This window comes from Mauremys mutica, chromosome 2 (assembly GCF_020497125.1).
Source record: "Mauremys mutica isolate MM-2020 ecotype Southern chromosome 2, ASM2049712v1, whole genome shotgun sequence".
Taxonomy (NCBI): domain Eukaryota; kingdom Metazoa; phylum Chordata; order Testudines; family Geoemydidae; genus Mauremys; species Mauremys mutica.
The window spans coordinates 146,708,636-146,735,469 of NC_059073.1; the positions used below are offsets into that span (position 1 = coordinate 146,708,636).

General features: G+C 59.4%; 1 protein-coding gene across 6 annotated transcripts in view; it reads left to right on the top strand.

Annotated features, from left to right (window-relative positions):
• Positions 1-24,922, top strand: part of LOC123364456 (myoferlin-like) — a 75,763-nt gene extending 50,841 nt beyond the window's left edge. For 5 of the 6 annotated variants that reach the window (XM_045006617.1, XM_045006619.1, XM_045006616.1 and 2 more), the window contains 13 exons: positions 1,596-1,751; positions 8,178-8,269; positions 8,984-9,154; positions 10,004-10,152; positions 10,960-11,099; positions 13,228-13,316; positions 13,771-13,866; positions 19,980-20,121; positions 20,995-21,094; positions 21,537-21,733; positions 21,940-22,049; positions 23,059-23,206; positions 24,549-24,922. In XM_045006617.1, coding sequence (XP_044862552.1) covers positions 1,596-1,751; positions 8,178-8,269; positions 8,984-9,154; positions 10,004-10,152; positions 10,960-11,099; positions 13,228-13,316; positions 13,771-13,866; positions 19,980-20,121; positions 20,995-21,094; positions 21,537-21,733; positions 21,940-22,049; positions 23,059-23,206; positions 24,549-24,641 — 1,683 coding nt within the window. In that variant the 3' untranslated portion in view covers positions 24,642-24,922. Of the gene's footprint in view, positions 1-1,595; positions 1,752-8,177; positions 8,270-8,983; positions 9,155-10,003; positions 10,153-10,959; positions 11,100-13,227; positions 13,317-13,770; positions 13,867-19,979; positions 20,122-20,994; positions 21,095-21,536; positions 21,734-21,939; positions 22,050-23,058; positions 23,207-24,548 lie in introns of those variants that run through there. The other variant, XR_006577113.1, reaches the window with a different exon arrangement.
• The last annotated feature ends 1,912 nt before the right edge of the window (positions 24,923-26,834 follow it).

Here is a 26,834-nt window from a genome sequence, read left to right on the forward strand (position 1 = left end):
TATCAACAAGGTCCTATGCCCAGCAGCTCCCCCTCAGCAGCCCAGTGTCTCTGCGCCCAGCCGTCAGAGGAGCTGGACACGGGGGAGCAAAGGGGCTGGTCAGCTGAGGTCTAGTGACAAATGCTCAGCCTTCACCCAGCATTGTGTGTGCCATCTACAGAGTACAATGCTCCCAGACCCTGCCATGGCATTACACCCCCATATTCTTCACAGAGAGATTGTTATGATAAGCTTATGGCATAACTATGATGTATTTTATACAAAATAAGTCCTGTGAGAGATCATTGGAAAGGTGGTGATTTACTGAATATGATTATCCTATTTGTGTGCATCTATCATTGCTGTATCTGAAGTTAGGAATATTGTCTGGGCATCTATTACAAGTGTGTTTACACCTGGGGAACGCCCACCAGACAGAATGCAATCAGTCTAGATGGCTGGCTGTGAGGAAGAGCCATTAGAGAGAACAATAGGTCTTAGAAGATGCTAATCTCCCACGGGGGGGCGGCTTCCTGAGGAACAACCAGCCTCTGCCTCATGGTTGCTATGGCCCTAAGAGACATGTGGCCAAGTCACCTGGTACTGGAATCCATCTTGGAACACCAGTGTTTTTCCACTGTCTGGCATGGGAACAAAGGTTCCTGCCATGTGCAAAAGCTATTTCTGGCAGGGGAGTGACATCATCTTGGTTCCGTCTTCACTACCCCTCCCCCCAATGGAAGAAGGCTGCTGGAAACACCTGAGAAATAAAGAGACAGGGGGCGGGGGAGGGGGGAGACTGGTGTCTGGCCTGTGAAAGGAATATCTGGAGTTTTAAGCTGCAAGCAAGTCTCTGCAATCTGCGTAAAACAACATTTAGGGTGAGAATGTGCTGCTTATAACCAGTTTCTATAGTATATTAAGCTTAGATTGTGTGTTGGCTTTATTTGCTAGGTAATCTGCTTTGATCTGTTTGCTGTCCCTTAGAATCACTTACAATCTCTCTTTTGTAGTTAATAAATTTGATTTTGTTTTGTCGAAAGCCCAGTGTGTGGAATTCCTAACTGGGGAGTAAAAAGCTGTTGCATCTCTCTCTCCACATTGAGGGAGGGGGTGAATTTCCTGAGCTTACGCTGTACAGTTCTCTGTGCAGCGTCAGACGGTACAATTTGGGGTTTGCCCTCCAGAGGGGGGTGGGCACTTGAGTACTGGGCAGCTCCTTAGCTGAGCTGTGTGTGAAGCTGCAGTTGGGTGTATGTGTACTGGAGGGGGCTTGAGGGCTTGTCTCAACAGTACAGTGTGAAAGGAAGCCTGGGCTGGTGGGTCAGGCGGGCTCAGTGGTATGCCAGTTCCAAGTGGCACCCCAGAGGAAACCCGTCACACTTGCCACCCAGGGCCAGGCATGCCAGCCGGAACCGTGACCCTCCCCCATCAGCCCTGGTCTCTGAGCACAGCCGCTGGCACCGTACCCAGCCCCTGTCTTCTCTGGTCTCTGAGCACAACAATATGAGTAGTGCTGTTCCCAAAAGGGAATGGGCCCCAGATGCTCGGGGGACAAGACTCCATCAATCCAGTATCTGAGCAGCTAAGAGTCATGTGGATTGGTTTGTTTGCAGGGACTTTTCCAGATCTACCCACTGCCGGAGGACCCCAGCTCCCCACTACCGCCGCGCCAGTTCCAGGAGCTGCCCGAAAGCCAACCCCAGAAGTGTCTGCTCCGGGTTTACATCGTCCGGGCCTTTAACCTCCCACCAAAGGATAGGAATGGCCTGGTAATTGCCCAATTCTCACCCGCTTTGCACACTGCTTCCTCCCCACCCAGCACCCACTCCCTGTGGCACCGGGACAAAGCTCCCTAGTCTGGCGCGCTGCCCTGGAAGAGTATCGACAGTGCCCTAATAAAGCCACGTCCAAGATTTTCAGATCCGGGGTCACTACAGTGCTAACAGTAGCTGCAGGGATGCTGGAACTAGGGGTGCTGGGGGTCCAGAAGCACCCCCTGGCTTGAAGTAGTAATAACAGCCAAACACATGGTTCTTCTTCGAGTGATTGCTCATATCCATTCCATGTAGGTGTGCGCGTGCCGCGTGCACGTTTGTCGGAAGACTTTTACCCTAGCAACCCCAGTGGGTCGGCTGGGCGCCCCCTGGAGTGGCGCCACCATGACCCCGGATATATACCCCAGCCGACCCACCCACTCCTCAGTTCCTTCTTACCGCCCGTGTCGGTCGTTGGAACAGTGGAGTGCAGCTTAGCTGACCTCCACCTCCCTAGCATTCTCGTAGTTTTCTTTGTGTATATAGTTGTAGATTAGTTGGAATTTAGATATGTGTAGTTAATTCTTAATTGTTAAGTTAGTCTTTAGTGAGTTTAGTCGGGTTCAGTGCTTAGGCCCTCCCCGCACCGGGGCCGGAGCACATGCCCGGCTCCCCAGGATTCAAGCCATGCTCGGCTTGTCATCGGCCAATGCCCACAGGAGATCCGCACGACTCCTGTTTGAAGTGCCTTGGCGAGTCGCACTTATCTGCCAAGTGCTCGATTTGTAAGTCATTTAAGCCTCGCACTATAAAGGAGTGAGACATTAGACTTAAACAGCTCCTTATGGAGGCGACTCTTACCCCTCCATCCTCGGCACCGAGTGCGCCACTATCGGACTCGAGGAGTTCTTCTTCGGCACCGGGCCGCACCGGGGCGCCCACTCCTTCCCGGCACCGGACGTCCCGGCTCCCAAGTCAAGCCAGAGGCGCTCGCTCTCTCCCAGAGCGAAGAAGGCTAAGACCCCTGCCGCTCCGGCACCGCCCGAAGCGCGGCACGAGGGCACGGCTCCGTCGCACCGCCCAGTGCCTGCTGCCACCACGACACCTGCTAAGCCGTTACCGTCAACTCCGGTCCGCCAAGGGCCGTCGAGTCCGGCACATGTCTCCCCAGCACCACGCAGGAGGTCTGTGCAGTGGCGAAGGACCTGATCGCGCTGTCGGACCCGGCACCGCTGCCACCCCCGGCACCGCCGGTGCGGGTAGTCCAGTCAATCGGGAAGCCAGCCCTGATTCGTCCGGCTGTCAGCGCTCCTGACCGGCACCGCTCTCGATTGCGGTCCCGCAGGCGTTCCAGGTCCCGGCACCGTTCCCGCTCTTCACGTCGGTCGCAGTCCCGGCACCGCTCCACGGTGTGGCGCCGATCAGTCTCGCGGCACCGTTCTCCATCCTGGTCGCCGTCTTATTATCCGCGGCACCGCTCACGGTCCCGGCACCGCTCACGGCACCGCTCTCCCAGGAGCCGCTCCCGACACCGCTGCTCCAGGTCCCGGTCGACCTCCCGGTACTGGGCCGGTCGTAGGTCCCGGTCTCGTTCTCGGCACCGGAGTTCTTCGCGGCACCTATCCCCTGTGCGGAAGAGCACCAGATCGGTGAGAACATTGGCCCAAGGCCTCTCTGCTCCGCCGTGGCCTTCCAGACATCCGTCGGCTTCGTCCCAAGCGGGAAGTTACTACTCCCAGGACCATGAAGTGGATGTGCCGGAGGGCCTGTTTCAGGAAGCCCATTCCCAGGAGCAAAGTGCTCAGCAGTGGCCCTTTTGGACACCATGGGCATACCATCAGGCCCAAGGTGCTCCTCTGGTTCCCTCGCGGGCCACCTCTTCAGAGCATTGTGCCCCTGAGGCTACGGTTAGTCATCCTCCGCCAGCTGGCACGGACATCCAGTTAGCTCAGGCATCCACCTCACCGATGCACCTTGAGCAGGAGCCTCAACAAGACCAGGAGCAGATACAGGATGCCCTCGCCCCCGGCGTCTCGTCCTCCTCTTCGCCGGATGAGGCAGTGGCTGGCTCATCGTCTTCGAGCCCGCCCCCAGTAGACCTTGCGGCACATCAGGACCTCCTCAGGAGAATTGCCCTCAACATAAATCTCCAGGTGGAGGAGGTCCCAGAGGTCGAGGACCCTGTCGTCAGCATCCTGGCGGCTGACGCGCCCACCAGAGTGGCTCTGCCATTTATTAAAACAATCCAAGCTAAGGCAGATACTTTGTGGCAATCGCCGGCGTCTATCCCGCTGACGGCAAAGGGAGTTGAGCATAAATATATGGTGCCATCCCGAGGGTATGAGTACCTGTATATGCATCCTCCTCCTTCCTCCCTGGTGGTCCAGTCCGTCAATGATAAGGAGCGCCATGGACAGCCGGCCCCCGCTGCAAAATCCAAGGAGGCCAGACGGATGGACCTTCTGGGCCGCAAGGTGTATTCGGCGGGCGCCTTGCAGCTGCGCGTAGCGAATCAGCATGCTCTGCTGAGTCGCTATGATTATAACACCTGGGCAGAAATGGCTAAATTCCGGGAATTCCAAAATCGTGGCCCCTCCAAACCGCAACCGGACCCGAAGTCGTCCTTTTGAAGGCGCGCCCAGGGACAGCATACCACTTCCAGTTCAGGATCCTTTCCCTCCTTTCTCCAACCGCCTCTCTTATATTTTCCCTGCGTGGTCCCACCTGACCTCGGACATCTGGGTCCTGCGCACCGTGAAGCAAGGATACCACCTCCAGTTTGCTTCAACCCCGCCTTACCGCCCTCCCTCCCAGTCCCTCTTCAGGGACCCCTCTCACGAGCAATTCCTCTTACAAGAGGTCCAAACGCTTCTCGACATCGGAGCAATAGAGGAGGTGCCAAGGAAGGAATGGGGCAAGGGGTTTTACTCCCGTTACTTCCTGATTCCCAAGTCAAAAGGGGGTCTCAGACCTATCCTAGATCTATGCGGCCTCAACAAATTCCTAATAAAGTTAAAGTTCCGGATGGTCTCCCTAGGGACCATTATCCCGTCCTTGGATCCCGGGGACTGGTATGCTGCCCTCGACATGAAAGACGCTTACTTTCACATAGCCATTTTTCCTCCGCACAGGCCATACCTCCGCTTTGTAGCGGGCCATCGGCATTTTCAGTTTGCGGTCCTTCCCTTCGGCCTCTCCACAGCCCCTCGAGTGTTTACGAAGTGCATGGCGCTGGTGGCCACCCACCTCCGTCGTCAAGAGATCCATGTGTTCCCCTACCTGGACGACTGGCTCCTCAAGGGAGCCTCCCGGGAACAAGTCAGGGAGCATGTGCGAGTGGCAAAGGACCTGTTCACGAGCCTCGGCCTGCTGCTCAACATAGACAAATCCACCCTGGTTCCCACTCAGAGGCTGGACTTTATAGGAGCCACCTTGGATTCCACTCTAGCCAAGGCCTGTCTGCCTCAGCCAAGGTTCCTGGCGCTGGCAACCATCATCCGCAGCCTTCAGGCCTTTCCCACGACCTCGGTCCGCACTTGCCTCGCTCTACTGGGCCACATGGCGGCGTGTACGTACGTCACCAAATTCGCCAGGCTCCGACTCCGCCCTCTTCAGTCGTGGCTCCATTCGGTATACTGTCCAGGCAGGGACACGATGGACACGTTAGTCACCGTTACGCCGAGTGCGCTTCGATCCCTCGACTGGTGGCTGAACCCCTCCATGGTGTGTGCGGGGTTGCCATTCCGTCCACCGCAGCCCACCCTGTCTTTGACGACAGACGCATCATCCCTCGGCTGGGGAGCCCACCTCGGCCGCCTGCGCACCAAAGGCCTGTGGTCGCCAGAGGAACTCTCCCTTCACATAAACGTGCGGGAGCTCAGAGCGGTTCGCCTAGCATGCCATGCATTCCTCAAGCTTCTGTCAGGCCGTTGTGTCTCCGTCTTTACAGACAACACAACGGCCATGTATTACATAAACAATCAGGGAGGGACTTGCTCCTCCCCTCTTTGCCTAGAAGCCATCGAGTTGTGGGAATTCTGCATAGCACATACGATCGACCTGGTGGCATCCTTTCTCCCGGGAGTTTGGAACACTCTTGCGGATCGGCTGAGCAGATCCTTCCTGTGCCACAAGTGGTCCATGAGACCGGACATTATCCATGCGATCTTCCGCAAGTGGGGCTTTCCCCAGGTGGACCTATTCGCGACACGCGCGAACAGGAAGTGCCAAGCATTCTGCTCGTTCCAGGGCCACTCACCAGGATCGATCTCGGACGCATTCCTCATTCCGTGGAAGCATCAACTGCTCTATGCGTTTCCCCCATTCCCACTAGTTCACAGGGTTCTGTTGAAGCTCCGACAGGACAGGGCTCATCTGATCCTGATTGCTCCAGCGTGGCCCAGGCAGCCCTGGTACACCACGCTGCTCAGCCTCTCTGTGTCCCCACCGATCACCCTCCCCCTCTGCCCAGACCTTATAACCCAGGAGCATGGCAATCTCCGCCATCCGGACCTCACGGCTCTCCACCTCACGGCGTGGCTCCTGCGTGGCTAGACACCTCGGAGTTGCGCTGCTCCGCCCCTGTGCAGCACATCCTGCTCAGTAGTAGGAAACCTTCCACTCGGTCCACGTATTTGGCCAAGTGGAAGCGTTTCTCGGTCTGGTGTGCTGCAAGGACTCTTGCGCCCTCGGAGGTCCCCGTTCCAGTCATTCTAGACTACCTCTGGCACCTTAAACAGCAAGGCCTCGCCATATCTTCCCTGAAGGTCCACTTAGCGGCCATATCCGCTTTCCATCCCGGCGAGGGTGGGCACTCTGTGTTCTCTCACCCGGTGGTCGCTAGGTTCTGAAAGAGGCTGGAATGCCTCTACCCTCAAATCCGTCGTCCTGCCCCTACCTGGGACCTCAACCTAGTACTGAACAGGCTTATGGGTCCGCCCTTTGAGCCGCTGGCAACCTGCTCTCTCCTATATCTTTCATGGAAGACAGTTTTTCTAGTGGCCATTACTTCGGCCAGGAGGGTCTCCGAGCTCCGAGCACTCACCGTAGACCCACCCTACACTGTCTTTACCAAGGACAAGGTTCAGTTGCGGCCACATCCCGCTTTTCTCCCTAAAGTAGTTTCGGCCTTCCATACCAATCAGGACATCTTCCTCCCAGTTTTCTTCCCTAAACCTCATTCATCTCTACGGGAGCAGCGGTTGCACTCCCTGGATGTCCGCAGGGCGCTTGCATTTTATATTGACCGCACAAGGCCCTTCCGTAAGTCCCCCCAGCTTTTCGTGGCAGTTGTGGACCATATGAAAGGCCTTCCCATCTCCACTCAACGGATTTCCTTTTGGCTAACAGCATGCATCCGCATGTGCTATGACTTGGCCCATGTCCCAGCGGGCCACCTCACTGCCCATTCTACCAGGGCTCAAGGTTCTTCAGCCGCCTTCCTGGCACACGTACCGGTCCAGGAGATATGCCGTGCAGCGACCTGGTCATCAGTCCACACGTTTGCGTCACACTACGCTCTGGTCCAGCAATCTAGAGACGATGCGGCCTTCGGCTCGGCGGTTTTACGTTCAGCTACGTCTCACTCCGACCCCACCGCCTAGGTAAGGCTTGGGAATCATCTAACTGGAATGGATATGAGCAATCACTCGAAGAAGAAAAGACGGTTACTCACCGTTGTAACTGTTATTCTTCGAGATGTGTTGCTCATATCCGTTCCAAACCCACCCTCCTTCCCCACTGTCGGAGTAGCCGGCAAGAAGGAACTGAGGAGTGGGTGGGTCGGCTGGGGTATATATCCGGGGCCATGGTGGCGCCACTCCAGGGGGCGCCCAGCCGACCCACTGAGTTGCTAGGGTAAAAGTCTTCCTACGAACGTGCACGCGGCGCGCGCACACCTACATGTAATGGATATGAGCAACACATCTCAAAGAACAACAGTTACAACGGTGAGTAACCGTCTTTTTCCGCTTTCAGCACCCCCTGAGTGGCCATGTAGACCTGCCTGCCTGGGTTCTGATACCTGACGAGGCAAAGGGTCTCAGTGCTGTAGCACGAGCCTGTAGACCCAGGCCCTGAAACTTGCTGCAGCGGGGCGGTTTGCCGTGTGGATGTACCCTAAGGAACCTGACAATCCAGAGCCCTGCACCTGGAGGCACTTGGCAGGTTCCAGGGGGTTAATTGCTATCCAAGTAGTCCAGCTCTGACTGATGCCATGGGCGCGGCCAGGTCTATGTGCCAGCCTGCCCTGTTCCAGGCCCTGTCGGGGAGAGATCAGCTTGTGCCCCTCAAGCTTCAGTCTAGTGTCCAGGCCCGGCTGACACAGCCTGGGAGCCCCTTTCCGGCTCTGCTTCCACCCCCAATTCCTGGATGTGACAAGAACAGGGCAAGGCACTAAGGGGACGTTTATTAACTGCCCCTTCCTGGCTGTGTCCCCTGCAGTGCGACCCCTATGTGCAGGTCACCCTGGGCAAGAAGAAGCTGGGGGACAGAGACCAGTATCTGCCCAACACCCTGGAACCTGTCTTCGGCAGGTAAGTCCAGCTGGCAGCTCAGGGTCTGAACCCTGCCCAGCCCTCTCGGAGCTCTGCCCATCACCGAGCAGCCTGGATGGAACAGGCCAGAACAAAGGGAGCATTGCCTGATAGTGGGCCCGAGTGCATTGAGCCAGGCTCTGAGACTCGCTGCCGCTGGGGGGGTTTCACAGTGTAGACATACAATGTGAGCTCAGCTCTTCCCCCAGCCACCTGCCGCCTGTCTCCTGTGTCCTCCAGCTGGGCTTTGCTTCCCTGCCGAGAGGGAGGAATCTCCTTCCTCATGGCAGTGCTCAGTAGGAGTGAATGTCCAGGCCTCCTCTTCTATTCACAGGTGCGGGCCCCAGGCTCTGGCATCTAACCAGTGCAGAGCCGGACAAAGCCCAGAGGGAAACTGAGGGCACATCAACCTATTGCCAACATTCCCATGTTCGGCATCTGCTGTGCCATGTGCGTTTCCCTTGCATGCAGAGGGGGCAAAGGTGGGATGGCTGGACCCATGCCAGCCCCCGCGCTGCAGAGCAGTAAAGCCCCAAGACCATCTCCTGCCAGGGACTCGCTGTGCTGTGTGAGCTTTCCCTGGACTCTGGGTCTCCCCAGACCCCAGGGCTCTGGCCAGGGCAGGTGGAAGGGCTGGAGGGAAGGCGGAGCTGAGGCCAAGAGCCCTCGGGCTGCAGAGCGAGCTGCTTTCCCTTTCTTTGCCCTGCCCGCCAGGGTGTTCGAGCTCCCGTGCACCCTCCCGCTGGAGAAGGACTTGCAGATCTCGCTCTTTGACTACGACCTCATCCTCCCCGACCAGAAGATAGGGGCCACCAGCATCGACCTGGAGAACCGGCTCCTGTCCCGCTTCCGGGCCAGCTGTGGGCTGCCCCAGTCCTACTGCATGTGAGTGGCCAGCACCCCACCCCGCCACCCCGCAGCTGAGCCAGGGCAAGGCCGGAGCCTTTCTCTGCTGGCTGGACTGTGGAGCTGGGGCAGAGCCCCCACCGAGAGGATTTCAGCCTGGGTCGGTGCCCCCACCTCAGGAGCCAACCACCTTGAGATGCCATTGAGAGTGGTGGGAAATGCAGGCTCCTGGGTCTGCCCAGCGGGCGTTGGGCCCAGTATGATCAGGGGCACTGGGGGTAGCCGCATCCTGGCACTTATCTGGCCCTGCTGCAGAAGTGGTGCGGTCCCTTGGCCTCTCCCAGCAGTACTCAGGTCAGCCCGCAGCAGGGCTCTGGACCTCTGTCCACACAAATCTCTCTCCCCGGGGAGCTGCAGGGGCCTGCTGTGCTGGACAAGGGGCCAGAGGTTAGGGATGGGAAGAACGCTGGGGGTCCCAGCATGGGAGTGCAGTAAGAAGGGCCAGGGTGCAGGGGTGAGAACCGGATGAGGAGCATGGAGGGGGGGCAGGGGCAGACCAGTCCCAGCCTTACTTGTACTGGGATCACTGAGTAGCCCCCGCCCATGATTAGAGCACAGGACAACCAGCCAGGAGACAGGATCTGCTCCCAGCAATGTCACTGCCCTGCTGGTCACCCTTGGGTGATCCCTGCCCCACTCCCTGCCTCAGTTTCTCCTCTGGGGACAATACTGCCCAGCCCTGGAATGCCCCCAAAGTGTGTCCTACTCCCGGCACAGCTGGCCCCCTGGGGTCAGAGAGCTGAGCCCAGCCTCCGGGTAGCCGGTTATAGTGCATCCATCTCCATGGTCTCACCCTGATCCCTGCTGCCTCCCTTCCCTCGCCTCCAGTTCTGGCCCCTGTCAGTGGCGAGACCAGCTCCTCCCCACCCAGTTACTGGAGAACTTTGCCAGGATGAGGAGTCTGGCCCTGCCCGAGTTCAGTGCAGACGGAGGCAAAGCCACCTTCATGGGCAGGGCCTTCCTGCTGGGGCAGTTTGGTGAGTGCCCAGAGTCCCCAGGAGAGACAAGTCAGACCCTGTCCCTGGGCGCTGGGGGCCCCTGGGCGGGACGCGGGGTTCCCGGGGTGCTGCGGGCCCCTGGGCAGGAGGCGGGGTTCCTGGGGTGCTGTGGGCCCCTGGGTGGGAGGCGGGGTTCCCGGGGTGCTGCGGGCCCCTGGGCGGGAGGCGGGGTTCTCAGGGCGCTGGGGGCCCCTGGGCGGGACGCGGGGTTCCTGGGGTGCTGCGGGCCCCTGGGCGGGAGGCGGGGTTCTCAGGGCGCTGGGGGCCCCTGGGCGGGACGCGGGGTTCCTGGGGTGCTGCGGGCCCCTGGGTGGGAGGCGGGGTTCTCGGGGCGCTGGGGGCCCCTGGGCGGGACGCGGGGTTCCTGGGGTGCCGCGGGCCCCTGGGTGGGAGGCGGGGTTCTCGGGGCGCTGGGGGCCCCTGGGCGGGACGCGGGGTTCCCGGGGTGCTGCGGGCCCCTGGGCGGGATGCGGGGTTCTCGGGGCGCTGCGGGCCCTGGGCGGGACACGGGGTTCCCAGCGTGCTGTGGGCCCCATGGTTGGATACAGGGTCCCAGGGCTGGGATACAAGGTTCCCAGGGCTCTATGGGCCCCATGGTAAGATACGGGGTCCCCTGGTGGGACGTGGGGTTCCCAAGGCGCTGCGGGCCCCTGGGTGGGACACGGGGTTCTCGGGGTGCTGGGGGCCCCTGGGCGGGATGCGAGGTTCCCGGGGCGCTGGGGACCCCTGGGCGGGACACAGCCCGTGCCCCATGTCCCTCTGCTGTGCTTGGCTTCCCTGTCTCAGAGAACAAGGTCCCTGCGCATGGTCACCTGGGGTCCCCAAGAGAGCGCCTGGCCCTGCACCTGCTCCGCACCTGCGGGCTGGTCCCTGAGCACCTGGAGACCAGGACACTGTACCACAGCATCCAGCCCGGCATTGACCAGGTGGGGCCCCAGAGCGGTGAGCCTAGTCCCCCACCAGCAGCTTCTGCCCCCCCAAGGCCACTGCAACAGGATGTGGGGAAGCAGCTTTACTGGGACAAACCCAGAGAACCGGGTCTGTTACATGGGATGAGGGCCTGGCCGGTGTCCAGCCACCCACTGGCATGGAGCCCGGAGCCAGGGTACAGCCGATGGGGGCAGCCCAGAGACCTGGTGCCACTGCGCCGTGGAACAGCTGCGTGATCCCAGCTGCCCTGGCTCCGTGGCTGCGGGTCTAGGCTGTCCCACTCTGCGGGGTGTGTTCGCACCACGTGCGCACACCCGAAATCTGTGTGCATGTGAGAGAGCAGTACAATGGGACCACATGTGTGTGCACGTGCGCCTGTGTATGTGTGTGTGTGTATGCACACGTGGGGTGTGTGTGTGAGTGGGGGTGTGTGGGTGGGTGTGGGTGGGTGTGCACCTCTCTGTGTGGGTGTGCGTGTGTGTGGGTGTGTGTGTGCACCTCTGTGTGTGTGTGCATGTGGGGGGGGGTGCCTCTGTGTGGGGGTGGGTGGCTGTGGGGGTGGGTGCGTGTGTGTGTGCGTGGGGGTGTGTGTACCTGTGTGTGTATCTGGGGGGGGGTGCGCCTCTGTGTGTATGGGGGGAGTGTGCACATGGGGGGGTGCGTGTGGGAGTGGGTGGATGTGTGTAGGTGGGGGGGTGTGCATGTGTGCACATGGGTGTGTGTGTGTGTGCATGTGGGAGTGGGGGTGTAGATGGGGTGTCTGGGCGTGTGGCAGTGGGGGCATATGGGGTGTGTCTGTGTGTGTGGGAATGGGGGTACATGGGGTGTGTGGGAGTGTGTGCACGTGTGTGTGCGTCTGTGGAGGGGGTGTCTGGGGGGGAGTGAGGGCGCATGGGGGTGTGTGTGTGTGGGAGTGGGGGCACGTGGGGGGTGTGTGCGTGTGGGAGTTGGGGCGCATGGGGAGTCTGTGGGTGTGAGTGGTAGTGGGGGGTGCTTGGGTTTGTCTGTGCGTGTCTGGGAGTTGGGGCGTGTGGGGGTGTGTGCGTGTGGGAGTGGGAGCACATGGGTGAGTGTGTGTGTGCATGTGGGAGGGGGTGTGTGGGGGTGTGTGTGCGCGTCTAGGAGTGGGGGCATGTGGGGATGTGTGAGTGTGCGCATGTGGGAGTGGGGGTGCGTGGGTGTGTGTGTGTGCATGTGGGGTGTGTGTGTGTGTGTGTGTGCGCGTCTAGGAGTGGGGGCATGTGGGGATGTGTGAGTGTGCGCATGTGGGAGTGGGGGTGCGTGGGGGTGTATGTGTGCACATCTGGGAGTGGGGACACGGGGACTGTGTGTGTAGGAGTGGGGGCGCATGGGGGGTGTGTGCGTATGGGAGTGGGGGCGCGTGGGGGTCTGTGTGTGTGGGAGTGGGGGTGCATGGGTGTGTGTGTGTGTGTGCATGTGGGAGGGGTGTGTGTGTCTAGGAGTGGGGGTGTGTGAGTGTGCGCATGTGGGAGTGGGGGCACGTGTGTGTGTGCGTGCGTATGGGAGTGGGGGCACGTGGAGGGGGTGCTCGTGTGGGAGTGGGGGGGTGTAAGGTGTGTGTATGTGTGCCCTTGTGGGAGTGGGGGCACGTGGGTGTGTGTGTGGGAGGGAGTTGGGGGTGTGTGTGGGGGTGCGTGTGTGGGAGTGGGGGGTCCATGGGTGCAGGTTTGTGTGCATGTGCGAGTGGGGGTGTGTGTGCGTGTGTGGGAGTGTGTGTGTGTGTGTGGGAGTGGGGGGCGTGTGTGTGTGGGAGTGGGGGCGCGTGGGGGTTATTTTGGCAGGAGGGATGCGTGGCCCCAGAAACCAGCTGGCTGAGAGCTGTGCAGGGGCTGGTTGGGCCACGGGGGGGAGGACAGGAGGTTCGTGGTTGTTTGAGGAGGCTCCGTCCTCTCCCAGGAGCTGGGCAGGGGGGTGGTCCCCAGGAACGGCAGCTCCTCCTGGCCTGGCTGGGAGCTCAGTCAGGAGCCAGGCCCCAGCGGGGGGCGACACAGCCGGCGAGTCGTGCTCAGGGGTGACCCTGGCAGGGGGCTCGGACGCAGGGCGAGGAGGCAGCCTGGGCCTGGGCTTGTGTCGATAAGTCACCTGCTCCCGTCTGCTCGGCAGGGGAAGCTGCAGATGTGGGTGGACGTTTTCCCAGAGAGCCTTGGCCCCCCAGGCCCTGCCTTCAACATCACCCCACGGAAGCCCAAACGGTGAGTGGGACAAATTCCCCGCTGCCCTGGGCAGCTTCCAGAGCAGGCGAACCCCGGCACAGCACAAACCCGGCACACCCAGGAGAGGGCTGGCAACTCTGGGGCAGTGTGCAGCCCCACAGAGCCTGGCCAGGCGCCACCTCCCCCGGCCGGCCACGGCGAGCTCAGGGGCCAGGCCCCAGCTCTGGCCACGCCCCATCTGCAGCGCCTTCCCTGAAGTGTGAACCCTGCTCTGGGCACACTCTCCCCTTGAGTGCGGCGGGTGGGGAGTTCTCTGAAAGCCAGAGGTCACTGGAGTCTCCTATTGCCTGGGGGCTCCCGTGGCCTCCGTGTTCTCCATGTTCCTGCGGCCCCAGCAAGCCCTCAAGAGCCCAGGCCCGCAGGGCAGGCTGAGCACACCAGCCCCCCTGGGCTGTGAGCAGCCCCTCACCAGCCAGCGCTGCCCCCTCTCTAGGTACGAGCTTCGCTGCATCATCTGGAACACGCGGGATGTGGATCTGCAGGACACCAGCATCACGGGGCAGAGGATGAGCGACATCTACGTGAAAGGGTGAGGGGCTGCAGCCTCGGGCCCCAGGGATCCCAAGCCATGGGCCTTCCAGGGGACCGCCCCCCGGCCCCCGGCCAGGCATGCCTGGGAAGCAGCCAGCACCCGGTGGGGATGAAATGGGGCTGGTGCCAGTGACATGGACGCTGAGAAACGGACAGGCTGAGAGCAGCAGCTCTGTGCTACACTCTTGTCACACAAACCTTGGCTGGTGCCTGGGCCCCTCAATTCCAGCCTGCGGACCCTGGGGCTCCCCACCCCACTTTGCCGGTGCCCCTCAATCCTGACCTGTAGCCCCTTGCTGTCCCAGCCCTGGAGCTACACACACACACCCACACACACCCACACCATCTCTCTGCTGGTGCCCCTCACTCCCGACCTGCTGTCCCAGCCCTAGGCTGCCCAGTCTGCCGGCGTACCCAGTGCTGACCCCCAGTAGCATTGAAGGTAAGTCTCTCTATAGCTCAGTGGGTCTCTGGTGGGTTGATGCTGGCAGGTGTGGGAACTGCTGGCTGCTCAGTATCAATATGGATCTTGGTTCCTTTCTCTGAGACTTTTCTTGTTCTGTGGGTGTTGAATCGGGACGTTAGCTGAGTACTCTGGGGCCCAGCCAGTCTGCTGCTGGGTCCTTCTGCAACCAGCCCCTGGCAGGCAGGCAGTGGCAGAGACGCTATCAAGGGCCCTGAGTCAACAACCACCAGCATAAGAAACGACTTCAGAGCAAGCCCCCAAGGTCTGTGTTGATTGTAGGCAGCTGGCAGTTCCTGGGACAGCCCAGCCACTGGCCACATCCTGCCCAAGGGAGGTGAGGGTTTGGGGGAAGGGGTGGCATGGGAGTGGGGCCTGGTGCAGAGCGTGGGGTCAAGCACCCCTTGGGAATGCCAGAAGTTGGCGCCTGTGGGCGCAGGATGTCTCTGGTTTTCTCCTGAGCTCCAGCCGCTCTGGGCCCCTCCTGAGCAGAGCTGGCCCGTCTATCACAGAGCTAGAAAGAGGGAAAGGCAGGAGGCCCCGAGCTGAGAGGCCTGCTCCAGGAGCGGTGGAGGATTCTGCCTTGTTCCAACCCCCAGCGCCTCCCATCCCCCAGGTCCTGCACATGGCCCTTGCCATGATGCATGGGCTAGCTGGGAAGGGAATGGAGTATGGGCATGTGTGATGGGGTAGTCAGCCCCTTAGAGGCAGTACTGCCTACTGGTCAGTCCACCCCACCCCTGGCATGGCTCTTTCAGAGCCGAAAGGTCTGATTATGGACACAAGGACCTGGGCGGGCGATATGGGGAGACGGGAAGCAGGGAGTAAGTAGGGAGGGAACCTGGTACTGTTTCTTTAAAGGCCTGGGCCCAGGAGCCTTGCAGAGTGGGAGGGGCCAGGCTTCCCTCTCTCCCAGCCAACTGGGGATGAGCTGGGAGGCAGGGCCAGTATAAATGCTGCCTCCTCGGGCAGGGCAGATGTTTGCACCACTGGGCGTGCAGGGAGGCTCTGGCAGGGTCTGCGTTAGCCAGGTGCAGACTCCAGCCAGAGCCACCTGCCAAGCCCTGCGAGCCTGAGGAGTGAGTGCGGCCAGCGCCAGCTGGTGGGTGACAAGCTTTGGGGGCAGGGCTGGGGCTCCTGCCATAAGGAGACCGAGTGAGCCCCCGGAGGGCACTGGCCACCGAGCGGAAAGGGCCGGCGTCAGAGGCACCCTGAGAGCCAGACCCCGTTTTGTTTTGCTGGGATGCTTTGTTCTGGAGCTCAGAGAATGAGCTTTGTCATAAATCAACTTCTGATTTTGTCACAGCTATTTATAGTAACAGTCAGGGACGGGTCACGGGCAATAAACAAACTTCACGGAAGCTGTGACCCATCTGTGACTGTTACTAAATATGGGGAGGGTGATGGGGGGGAGTGACTGAAGCCCACGGGGGGGGGGAGAGACCCCAGCTGGCAGATGGATCCCAATGCTGTGACTGGCAGTTGGAAGCTGTGAGTGTCTAAACAAGCCTCTGTTCATTGGCTGAGCCTTAGTCAGGGGGCGGGGCTATCAGGAAGGCCAGGGCTTTATAAAGCCATGAGCGAGCAACCAGGGGCTGCTAACAGGGAATTGCAAGAGGGAGTTGGGAAGGGGGCGAGGTACACTTGCAATTCTTTAAAACCTTTAAACTAAACTATAATCAAAACTTCTTGATTTAAAAAAAAACCGTCATTAAGCTAGGCAGCTGTGGGAGACAATGCAGGCAGAAGCCCAGCAGCAGAGTGGGGGCTATCCTGTTTATTGCACTGAATGCAGCATGTATGATTTCCTGCCCTGTGGGCGGGTGACGTATGTGTGCATTCGGTGCAAGGAGCTCCTGGCCCTCAGAGACCACCTACGGGCTTTGGAGGCCAGGGTGGCAGAACTGGATGAGCTAAGGGAGGCAGAGAGGTATGTTGATGAGGCTTTCCAGGACACTGTAGAATTGTCCCACCTCCAGTCAGACAGCCCCTGTGCTGTTGAGGAGGATGAAAGGCTCAGGGAAGAATAGCAATCAATGGGAGCAGAGGGAAACCTTCCCATAGTTGGGACCCTCCTTCCAGATGGTGCTGGGGTATCCTCTTGCATTGAGGTTACCTCTCCGGGGGAGGGAACTCCAGTCACTAGGAAATGGCAGGTGTTAATAATGGGAGATTCGATCATTAGAAACAGATAGCTGGGTTTGTGATGACCGGGAGAACCATATGGTGACTTGCCTGCTTGGTGTGAAGGTTGTGGCTCTCTCGAGACATCTGGATAGACTTATGTGTAGTGCTGGGGAGGAGCCGGTGGTTGTGGTACATGTAGGTACCAATGACATAGGGAAGGGTAGGAGAGACGTCCTGGAGGCCAAATTTAGGCTGCTAGGGAAGAGACTGAAATCCAGGACCTCTGTGGTGGCATTCTCAGAAATGCTTCCAATTCCACGCACAGGGCCAGGTAGGCAGGCAGAGCTTCAGAGTCTCAATGTGTGGATGAGACTATGGTGTAGAGAGGAGGGGTTTAGATTTATTAGGAACTGGGGAAACTTTTGGGATAGGGGGAGCCTATACAGGAGAGATGGGCTCCAGCTAAACCAAAGGGGGACCAGACTGCAGGCACTTAACATTAAAAAGGTTGCAGAGCAGTTTTTAAATTAAGAGATGGGGGAAAGCCGATTGCTGCAGAGGAGCATGTGGATCGGACAGAGACTTCCCTTAGAGGAGAGTCTATTGATAGAGATTCTCTAGGTTTTAATCAGGAGGAGAGGATGGAAGAGGATAAAGAATGGGCCAGATCAGATGAGAAACATTCACATAAAAAAGAATCCGACACGTCAGAAAAGGGCAGACAAATAAACAGTGACAAGTTTTTAAAGTGCTTGTACACAAATGCTAGAAGTCTAAATAATAAGATGGGTGAACTAGAGTGCCTCATGATAAAGCAGGATATTGATATAATAGGCATCACAGAAACCTGGTGGTAGAGGACAATCAATGGCACACAATCATTCCAGGGTACAAAATATATCAGAAGGACAGAACAGGTTATGCGTGGGTGGGGGGGGAGTGGCGCTATATGTGAAAGAAAATGTAGAATCAAATGAAGTAAAAATATTAAATGAATCCACATGTTCCATAGAATCTCTATGGATAGTAATTTCAAGCTCTAATAAGAATATAACAGTAGGGATCGATTATTGACCACCTGACCAGGACAATGATAGCGACGATGAAATGCTAAGGGAGATTAGAGAGGCTATCAAAGTTAAGAACTCAATAATAGTGGGGGATTTCAATTATCCCCATATTGACTGGGTACATGTCACCTCAGGATGAAATGCAGAGACAAAATTTCTCGATACGTTAAATGACTGCTTCTTGGAGCAGCTGGTACAGGAATCCACAAGGGAGAGGCAACTCTCAATTTAGTCCTGAGTGGAGCGCAGGAGCTGATCCAAGAGGTAACTATGACAGGACTGCTTGGAAATAGTGACCATAACATAATAACATTTAACATCCCTGCGGTGGGAAGAACACCTCAACAGCCCAACACTGTGGCATTTAATTTCAGAAAGGGGAACTATGCAAAAATGAGGGGGGTTAGTTAAACAGAAATTAAAAGGTACAGTGACTAAAGTGAAATCCCTACAAGCTACATGGATACTTTTCAACGACACCATAATAGAGGCCCAACTTCAGTGTATACCCCAAATTAAAAAACACAGTAAAAGAACTAAAAAAGAGCCACCATGGCTTAACAACCATGTAAAAGAAGCAGTGAGAGATAAAAAGGCATATTTTTAAAAGTGGAAGTCAAATCCTAGTGAGGTAAATAGAAAGGAGCATAAACACTGCCAAATTAAGTATAAAAATGTAATAAGAAAAGCCAAAGAGGCGGTTGAAGAACGGCTAGCCAAAAACTCAAAAGGTAATAACAAAATATTTTTAAGTACATCGGAAGCAGGAAGCTGTCGGGCCCCTGGATGATCGAGATACAAAAGGAGCACTTAAAGATGATAAAGTCATTGCGGAGAAACTAAATGAATTATTTGCTGCAGTCTTCACGGCTGAGGATGTTAGGGAGATTCCCAAACCTGAGCTGTCCTTTGTAGGTGACAAATCTGAAGAGTTGTCACAGATTAAGGTGTTACTAGAGGAGGTTTTTGAATTAATTGATAAACTTAACAGTAACAAGTTGCTGGGACCAGAACAAGAACAAATGGTTATAAACTGGACACTAGGAAGTTTAGACTTGAAATTAGACGAAGGTTTCTAACCATTAGAGGAGTGAAGTTCTGGAACAGCCTTCCAAGGGGAGCAGTGGGGGCAAAAGACATAGCTGGCTTTAAGACTAAGTTTATGGAGGGGATGGTATGATGGGATAGCCTAATTTTGGCAATTAATTTGGCAACTGATCTTTGATTATCAGCAGGTAAGTATGCCCAGTGGTCTGTGATGGGATGTTAGATGGGGTGGGATCTGAGTTACTACAGAGAATTCTTTCCTGGGTGCTGGCTGGTGAGTCTTGCCCACATGCTCAGAGTTTAGCCGATCACCATATTTGGCAACATTGGGGTCGGGGAGGAATTTTCCTCGAGGGCAGATTGGCAGAGGCCCTGGAGGTTTTTCGCCTTCCTCTGCAGCATGGGGCACGGGTCACTTGCTGGAGGATTCTCTGCAGCTTGAGGTCTTTAAACCGCAATTTGAGGACTTCAGTAACTCAGACATAGGTTAGGGGTTTGTTACAGGAGTGGGTGGGTGAGATTCTGTGGCCTGCAGGGTGGAGATGGATGGCAGGAGAGAGATCACTTGATCATTGCCTGTTAGGTTCACTCCCTCTGGGGCACCTGGCATTGGCCACTGTCAGTAGACAGGATACTGGGCTGGATGGACCTTTGGTCTGACCCAGTCTGGCCATTCTTATGTTCTTATGCCCTGCTGTGGGAGGGAGGGGGGTCCAGCACCTGCCACCATTGTGGCTGACAGCTCCAGGGGACCCCCAGCAGTGGTTCAGAGGTCTGAGGTGTCTGCCACCCAGGAGCTCCAGGGCAATCTCCCCACTGCCTGGGAGCTCCAATTCCCCCTCCCCCCAGTACCCAGGAGCTCTGCTTTCCCCCTGCCCCACCCATCCTGGAGCTCCGGTTCCCCTGTCACCCACTTTGCCCAGGAGCTCTGGGGTCCCCCACGGTGGCTTGGAGCTCCAGGGCCCCCTTCGGCTGATGGCTCCACCCTGCTGCCCCAGAGCAGAAGTGGAGAATGTCACACAGGTCTCTGAACTTTGGGGAATCCGTGACCTCCCTGACATAATCGTCTCCTTAGTAACGAACAGTCCCCAAGCAGGGTACTATCCAGTTGAGTGCCAAGAGCGCCTAAAGTGAAGTTCCTGGCTCTGAGCCAGTGGGGCAGGGAGGATTCAGTGTTGCATGGTGAGGCAGGGTGAGTGCAGTGTCGCACGGTGGGGCAGGGTGCAGTGTCACACAGTGAGGCAGGGCGGGTGCAGTGTTGCATGGTGGGCGAGGCAGGGTGCAGTGTCGCACGGTGAGGCAGGGCGGGGTGCAGTGTCGCATGGTGGGGCAGGGTGCGGTGGGACCCGCATGCCCTACAGCCACATCTCCATTCACATCCCAGTCTCGGGCTCCTTGTTGCAGGTGGCTGGATGGCCTGGAGGAGGAGAGGCAGAGAACCGATGTCCACTACAGGTCCCTGGGAGGAGAGGGCAACTTCAACTGGAGGTTCATCTTCCCCTTCGAGTTCCTACCCATGGAGCAGGTCTGCGTCCTGCCCGAGAAGGTGAGTGCTGCTCGCCTTGGGCATCTGCTTCCCTACGGCAGCACTGCCTGCTCTGCCCTGCTCTGGGCCCCATACGCTGACACAGCTGTTCCGAGGAGCAGGTAGGGCCCTGGCTGTGTTTCAGGCTGGCCAGTCCCCCGCAGCAGTTTGAACCTGATTCCTGTCGTGTCCCTGGCCGGAGTCCCAGCATGCTCCGCTACCTGCCCGGGGCACGACATCAGCAGAGGCTTCTGGATTCCCTGCCCCACTGCGGCCAGGTCCTCCAGCCTGTCTCCTGCTCCTGGTCTGTCCTCTCCCCTCCTGGCTGGAGCTGGGACCCAGACCGTCTTTGGGGCCGAGCTGCTGGGCAGAGCACTGGCCATGCCAGGGAAAAGGGGATTGTCAGTGCTGCCACCTGGTGTGGGGGGAGGGCATTGAAGCAGCTGGCCCTACTCCGACAGGCACCTCTGCTTCTGGACTGCCAGCATCACGTGGCCTGATCTGCGCCCTCACATCACGACCTCCCCTGGGCGTCCCTGGGGAGCCCCAGCCTTGCCCCTGCGTTAGGCTGGCAGGCTGCAGCTATCCACTAACGTGTAGGAGTTTCCATCTGCAAACCCATCTCGGAGCCCTGACAGCAGCACCCTGAGCCTCTGCTGGGGCATTAGCCCTTCAAAGTCTGCAGACCTATAAACAGCCATTCATTGGGCTGGCAACTTAGGAAGCAGCCTGGCACTTCCACCCACGCAGCATCCCCTTAGCTGCCCTTTCCCCACCCAGCTGGGTCACTCGGGCCCCAGCTGGAAGGTGCTGGCCATAGACTCCAGCCTCTCAGCAGCTGCCCTGCCCCCGGCCTGAGGGGCCCCATTCAGCTCACGCTCACTCTGCTTACAGCAATCTCTCTGGAGCCTGGATGAGACGGTGCTGAAGGTCCCCCCCAAGCTCGTCCTCCAGGTGTGGGACAATGACAAGTTCTCGGCTGACGATTTTCTCGGTGAGGCTTTTCCCCCAGACGGGCATTTACCCTGCAGCCCAGGGGGCCGCAGAGAGGCACGTTGGTCCTTCCCACCGGTTGCCGTAGGCACATCCCCACCTCGCTAATGATCTTGTATGTTTCTGTCCCCAAGAGCAGCCCAGACGCCGCAGGGCCAATGAAATGCTGCCACTTCTGGGGTGCAAAACCATGCCCCGGTCCCTGCACAAAGGAGCAAGAGCAGCCATGTTGGCAAAGGGCTCTGAATGGCTCCCCTGCTGTGAGGCGCAGCATCCTGGGATCACCCCCATCCCTCTAGGGCAGGCAGAGCTGCTGTAAGGTCCTCCCTGGAGCACCCCTGGGCTGCGTGAAGAGCTCCATTGCCCTCCTGCATGTGCCACCGCTGGCAGCCTAGTCCCCAGGTTGGCCCCGGGGCCCTGCAGTTTTCTTTTGCTGCTTGCAGGGGTTCTGGAAATCAAACTGCTCAGCATGCCCTGCCCAGCCAGGCGCCCCCGGGCCTGCACCCTGAAAATGCTGCAGGATGAGAGCGACTCCCCCGCCCCACCCCGCTGCCCCAGGAGAACCTCCCTCTTCAAGCAAAGGCTCGCCCGAGGCTGGTGGCCGTGCGTGGTGCAGGAGGAGGGCAGGCAGCGGCTGTCGGTAGGAGCAGAGCTGGGGGCTGGCAGCAAGGACACGGGGGTACCCAACGGGGAGGTGGGGGCTTGGAGAATCAGAGGTTTGTGTGCGTTTAGAGGCCCTATCCTCCTCCAGCTTTAGGCAGGTACCAGAGAGCCCCCAGCACCTCGGGCGGGGGGGGGGGGTCTGCCTTCTGCCGCCGTGGCCCAATTCCCGCCTTGCTTCTCAAGGGGAAGATTGAGATGACACTGGAGCTGCTGACGGCCAAGGAGGCGGAAGAGCGGCCTGCTGGGAAGGGAAGGGAAGAGCCAAACATGAACCCCACTCTGCAGCCACCTGTGTAAGTGGGGGAGCCGGCTCAGCGGTGCTAACGGGGAGGCAGAGGCAAACTGAGTGATTTTAAAAATTTAGAACTTTATAAGGGAAAACCCCCAAATTGTGCCAGGAGGATAAATAATACAGAACATTCCCAGCGACTTCCTGCTGCAAACCGACAGCTTCCCACCTCATGCGCCGGTGTGAGCGGGTACCCACGGAGCAGCCAGTGCCAAACCCTTCCCGGCCGCCTTGTGCCTGCGGAGAGGTTGTGACCCAACCCCAGGGCGGCGAACAGCTCTGCTTCCCAGCACCCCCATGCCCAGCCCTCCCACAGGAGCAGGGGTGGATTAGCCACTGGGCCACTAGGCCTGTGCCCAAGGGCCCCAGAAAAAATCTGCCACCGGGCAGTGGAAGGCCGGAGCCCTGGCCTCCGGGCAGGTAGGGGAAGCCCCCCCAGTGGCTCCTGAACCCATCACAAGACTCCAGGTGGGGGAAGCCCCCACACCCAACCCTGGTCCCCCACAGAAGCGTGGGGGAGTGGCAGGGGAAGCCCCCGCACCCAGACCCCTGCTCTAGCCCTGGGATTGGGGGAGCTCTGTCCCCACTGCGGCTCCAGGGCTTGGCACGGGGACAGAGCTTCTCCAGTCTTGGGGCAGCAGTGGGGGAGGTGGGAGGGGAGGGACCCTGGGTTGAAGAGGGGCAGCCCCAGGGAAGGGACAGAAAGAGGCAGGACTGTGGGTGGGGCCACATGACCAAGGGGTAGGATGGGGGCAGGTCCGCAGGCAGACTGGGTGGGGAGGGCCCCCCCCCCCCTTGCTGTGACCCAGGGCCTGCAGGAGTATCCCGGAGCAGTCCCCTCCCCCCTGCTGGGACATAGCACTGGGCTGTCCCCAAGGCCTTGCTGGAGGGGGAGCTGAAAGCCCCAGGAAGAGTCCGCCCCATTGCCTGGTCCCAGGGCAGCCCAGGGGCCCAGCTGGGATACCCCAGGCCATGCTGGGAACGGCTGTCCTGGGACCAGCTCCTCCTTGCAGGCGCCCAGAAGCCTCGTTCCTGTGGTTCACGGCCCCCCTCAAGAGCCTGCGCTACATCCTCTGGCAGCCGCACAAGTGCAAGATCATCCTGGGGCTCGTGCTGCTCCTGCTGCTGCTCCTGTTCGCAGCCTTCATCTACTCCTCCCCGGTGCGTGTGCCCGTGGGGGGCCTGGGAGCCACAGCAGGGGTGGGGGCCCCCCGCCATGAGCCCTGGGTAGGGCTGCAGGCACAGAGGGAGAACCCGAGCCTGCCTGGGGCAGCAGCGCCACCCTGCCCAGGAAGGGCCTCAGCCCAGCCCCACGGCTCTGCTCCCTGGGGCCCAGCGCTGGGGAGAGCGAGGGGAGGGGGGCAGCACAAAGCTGAGTGGAGTCAAGCAGGGGGTGAGCCTGTGCCCCGGCTCCAGCCCCTTAAGGCCAGGCCCAGGTTCACAATGGTGCCAGTGGCACCGTGGAGCCAGGGCCTTGCTTAGAATGAGTCCTGGCCTGCTCTGCTTGCCCTGCGCCCCGAGACCCCACTAGCTCCCCTTGCCAAGCCAAGGGCTCCTCTCTGCCTCCGGCCCCTCCCGCCCCCAGCCCCACCCACCAGCTCCTCTTTGCCCCCTGGCCGGACCCCAGGGCACCTCCGGCTCTGGGCCTCTCTGCTTCCCACCACCTGTGGGGCCCCACCTGTCTCCCCGGAGCTGAGCTGAGCTGAGCTGCCTGGGACTGGTGCAGAAGCCTGGCAGGTCTTACCTGGGCCCCTCCAGGCAGGTGGGTCCTGAGGGAGCCCGGCTGGGACAGGCCCTGGCCTGGCAGATCCCACTGCTCCCGAGGGGCTGGAGCGATTCCCTGCCCTGGGACCAGCCCTGGTGGCTCAGCCTGGCAGATACAGTCACCTCCCAGCGGGCTGGTGAGTGTGGCTGGGAAGCAGGGAGTGGATCTCTGCGGGGGGGGGGTCGCTGGGCTGTGAGGGGGGAAGATCTGTGTGTGCTGGGGCACTAGGGAGTAGGGGGGCTGGGCAGGGGTGGTGGTGTGCAGGGCGCTGGGCATTTTTGGCAGGATCGGGGGGGCACGGGGCATTGGGAATTGGGGCGGGGGGGTGAGGGGAAGGGATACGCTGCCATCACAGGGCCAGGCAGGCCACTGGGCGTCTGACAACTGCCTGTTTGTAACTAGTGCCTTGCACTGGGCTGGGCAGAGTGGGGCTGCCCTGTCCCATTGCCCCCAGCCAGCCCCTCGCTCTGGGGAACCCCCTCCCGCCCTTCTCCATTGCCCCTGGCTGGCCCCTCGCTCCAGGGACCCCGCCCCACCCCATTGCCCCTGGCCAGCCCCTCACTCTGGGGACTGAAGCCCCCCACATGCTCCATTGCTCCCATGGGGGCCCACGAAAGGTTAATCTGGCCCTGCTCCCTGCAGGGCACTGGCCCATGGAGCCAGCTGAAGCAGCAGACCCCAGGCTGGCTAGAGGAGATGCTGCTGCTGCAGGTCCTGACTCCCCCTTTCTCTCCCCAGGGCTACCTGGCCATGAAGCTGATAAATCCCTTCCGCAGTCTCCATTCCTTCGGGAGCCTCAATCCTCTGGCGGGGAGCAGCGGGAGCCCATAGGCCACAGGCCGGCAGCAGCACCCCCAGCCCAGCTCCTGGGATGACAACCAGCTGCAGGCCCTGAAGACAGACAGCACCTGCTGTCCCCTAGCACAGAGGGAGTTGGCCCTGGCCCCCAACCTGGGGAGTTGGGCAGCAGCACCCCTTCCAAATTCACCACCCGCTGCCCTACCAGCACCTGGATCTTCCCTGCCTCCAGACAGCAGCAGCCAGTCTTACCGCTCCCTCCCTGGCCTGCACTCCTGCTGCTCCTCCCCTGGGGGGTTCAAGGGCCACTCACCACAGGCTTGAGGCTGACTAGCTCCTCAGCTAGAAAGCAGCCCTACTCCCAGGGGGGTCGTTCTCTGGGCCAAAAGCCTTCAGGGCCAGTATTCCCCAATAAAGGCATGGAAAAGAGGCCCTTCACCTTGGCTTGAGTGCCAGATTTTCTTTACAGCACCTGACTCAAGGCACCTGGGGTGCCACCCAGGAGCTGCATCCAGAGATGAAACTCTGAGCACCAGCTCCTGGCCAATAAGTATTCCCCACCCAGCCTCCTGGGAAAGCCCTCGGCTTCTCTCCTTGCCTCCTGCAGCATTGCCTGGTCAGACTTCTGGGCTCTTTTTGCCCTCAACAAGAAATCATGTTAGGGCCAGCGCTGCACTGGCTGAGAGAGGCAAGTCCCAGCAGGAGCAAAGCTGCTTCCAGGACCCTTTCGTCTGCCCAAGGAGACAGCTGTATTTCCATGCTGCCACCAGCAGGGATCACTACTCCCCAGAGGGAGGTAGCATGAAATACCAGTGACTGATCGGTCTAGAGCAGGGCTGGGCAAACTTTTTGGGCTGATGGCCATATCTGGGTATGGAAATTATATGGTAGGCTATGAATGCTCACGAAATTGGGGTTGGGGTGTGGAAAGGGGTGATGGTTTCAGCTGGAGGTGTGGGTTCTGGGGTGGACCTAGACATGAAGGGTGCAGGAGGGGACTTTGTGGTGGGGCAGGGGATTGGGGTACAAGGGAGAGGGCTCCAGCTGGGGGTGTGGGCCCTGGGGATGAGGGGTTTGAGATGCAGGAGGGTGCTCCAGGCTGGGACGAAGGGCAGGAGGGGGATCAGGGGGTTGGGACCCAGGGCTGCAGGCTCTGGGTGGTGCTTACCTTAACCGGCTCCCAGAAGCAGCGGCATGTCCCCCCTCTGGCTCCTATGCAGAGGCACAGCCAGGCAGCTCTGCGCACTGCCTTGTCCGCACACACACACACACACACCCCTGCAGTTTCCGGCCAAAGGGAGCTGCGAGGGGTGCACTTGGGGCAGGGACAGCATGCAGAGCCCCAACTGCCCCTACACACAGGAGCCAGAGGAGGGGAACAAGTCACTGCTTCTGGGAGCTGCAGGGAGTGGGGCAAGCCCCCTACCCCACTCCCCAGCTGGAGTGCCAGAATGGGGCAACCCCAGACCCTGCTCCCTGGCAGGAGCTCGAGAGCTGGATTAAGACATCTGGAGGGCTGGATGTGGCCCCCGAGCCATAGTCCGCCCTGAGGGATTGAGTGGCACATACCCAGGCTGCTAGAGCCAGACAACCTACGCCAGCATCCTCAGGCACAGCTCTGCCTGTCGGTCTCTGCTGGGGTATTACCTTTGACTTGTAATGATGAAAACAAGGCCCGTTTGTTCTAGGTTATTTATACTGGATCGGAACTGTAGACTGGAGTCAGGACTCCTGGGTTCTGTTCCCACCTCTGCCACTGATCCCCTCCAGCGCTGTTGGCAAGTCACGTAGGGCTTGGTTTTCAGGAGCACTTGGAGCTTCCAGTTAGTGGGAGGGGTCAGTGCTCGACCTCACTGCGGCAGGCCCCAAGCCTGGCTGCGCACCTGCTGGGCCAGCGGCAGGGGTTTATCTTCACTGTACAGAAGGGCAAAGCAGGAGCATACACCCGCTCGCTCTTGCTGGGGTGGCTTAGAACTGAGCCCAGTGTCCTGCCCAGCACGGGGCTGGCCCTGCTCAGGGGAGCAATTAGACACGGATATAGAGGGATTTCCCACATTTCACACTTAGCCACGTCAGTGACTGAGATAGGATTGTACCTACCAGCCGCAGCAGCAGGGTCAGGAGAGCATCCGAAAGTGCAGCTCTTACTCCCGCGGTCCCCGTGAAACTCCTTCGAGGAGTGAAGATGGACACATACTCACCTGGCGTTGGTCTTTTTAGAACTAC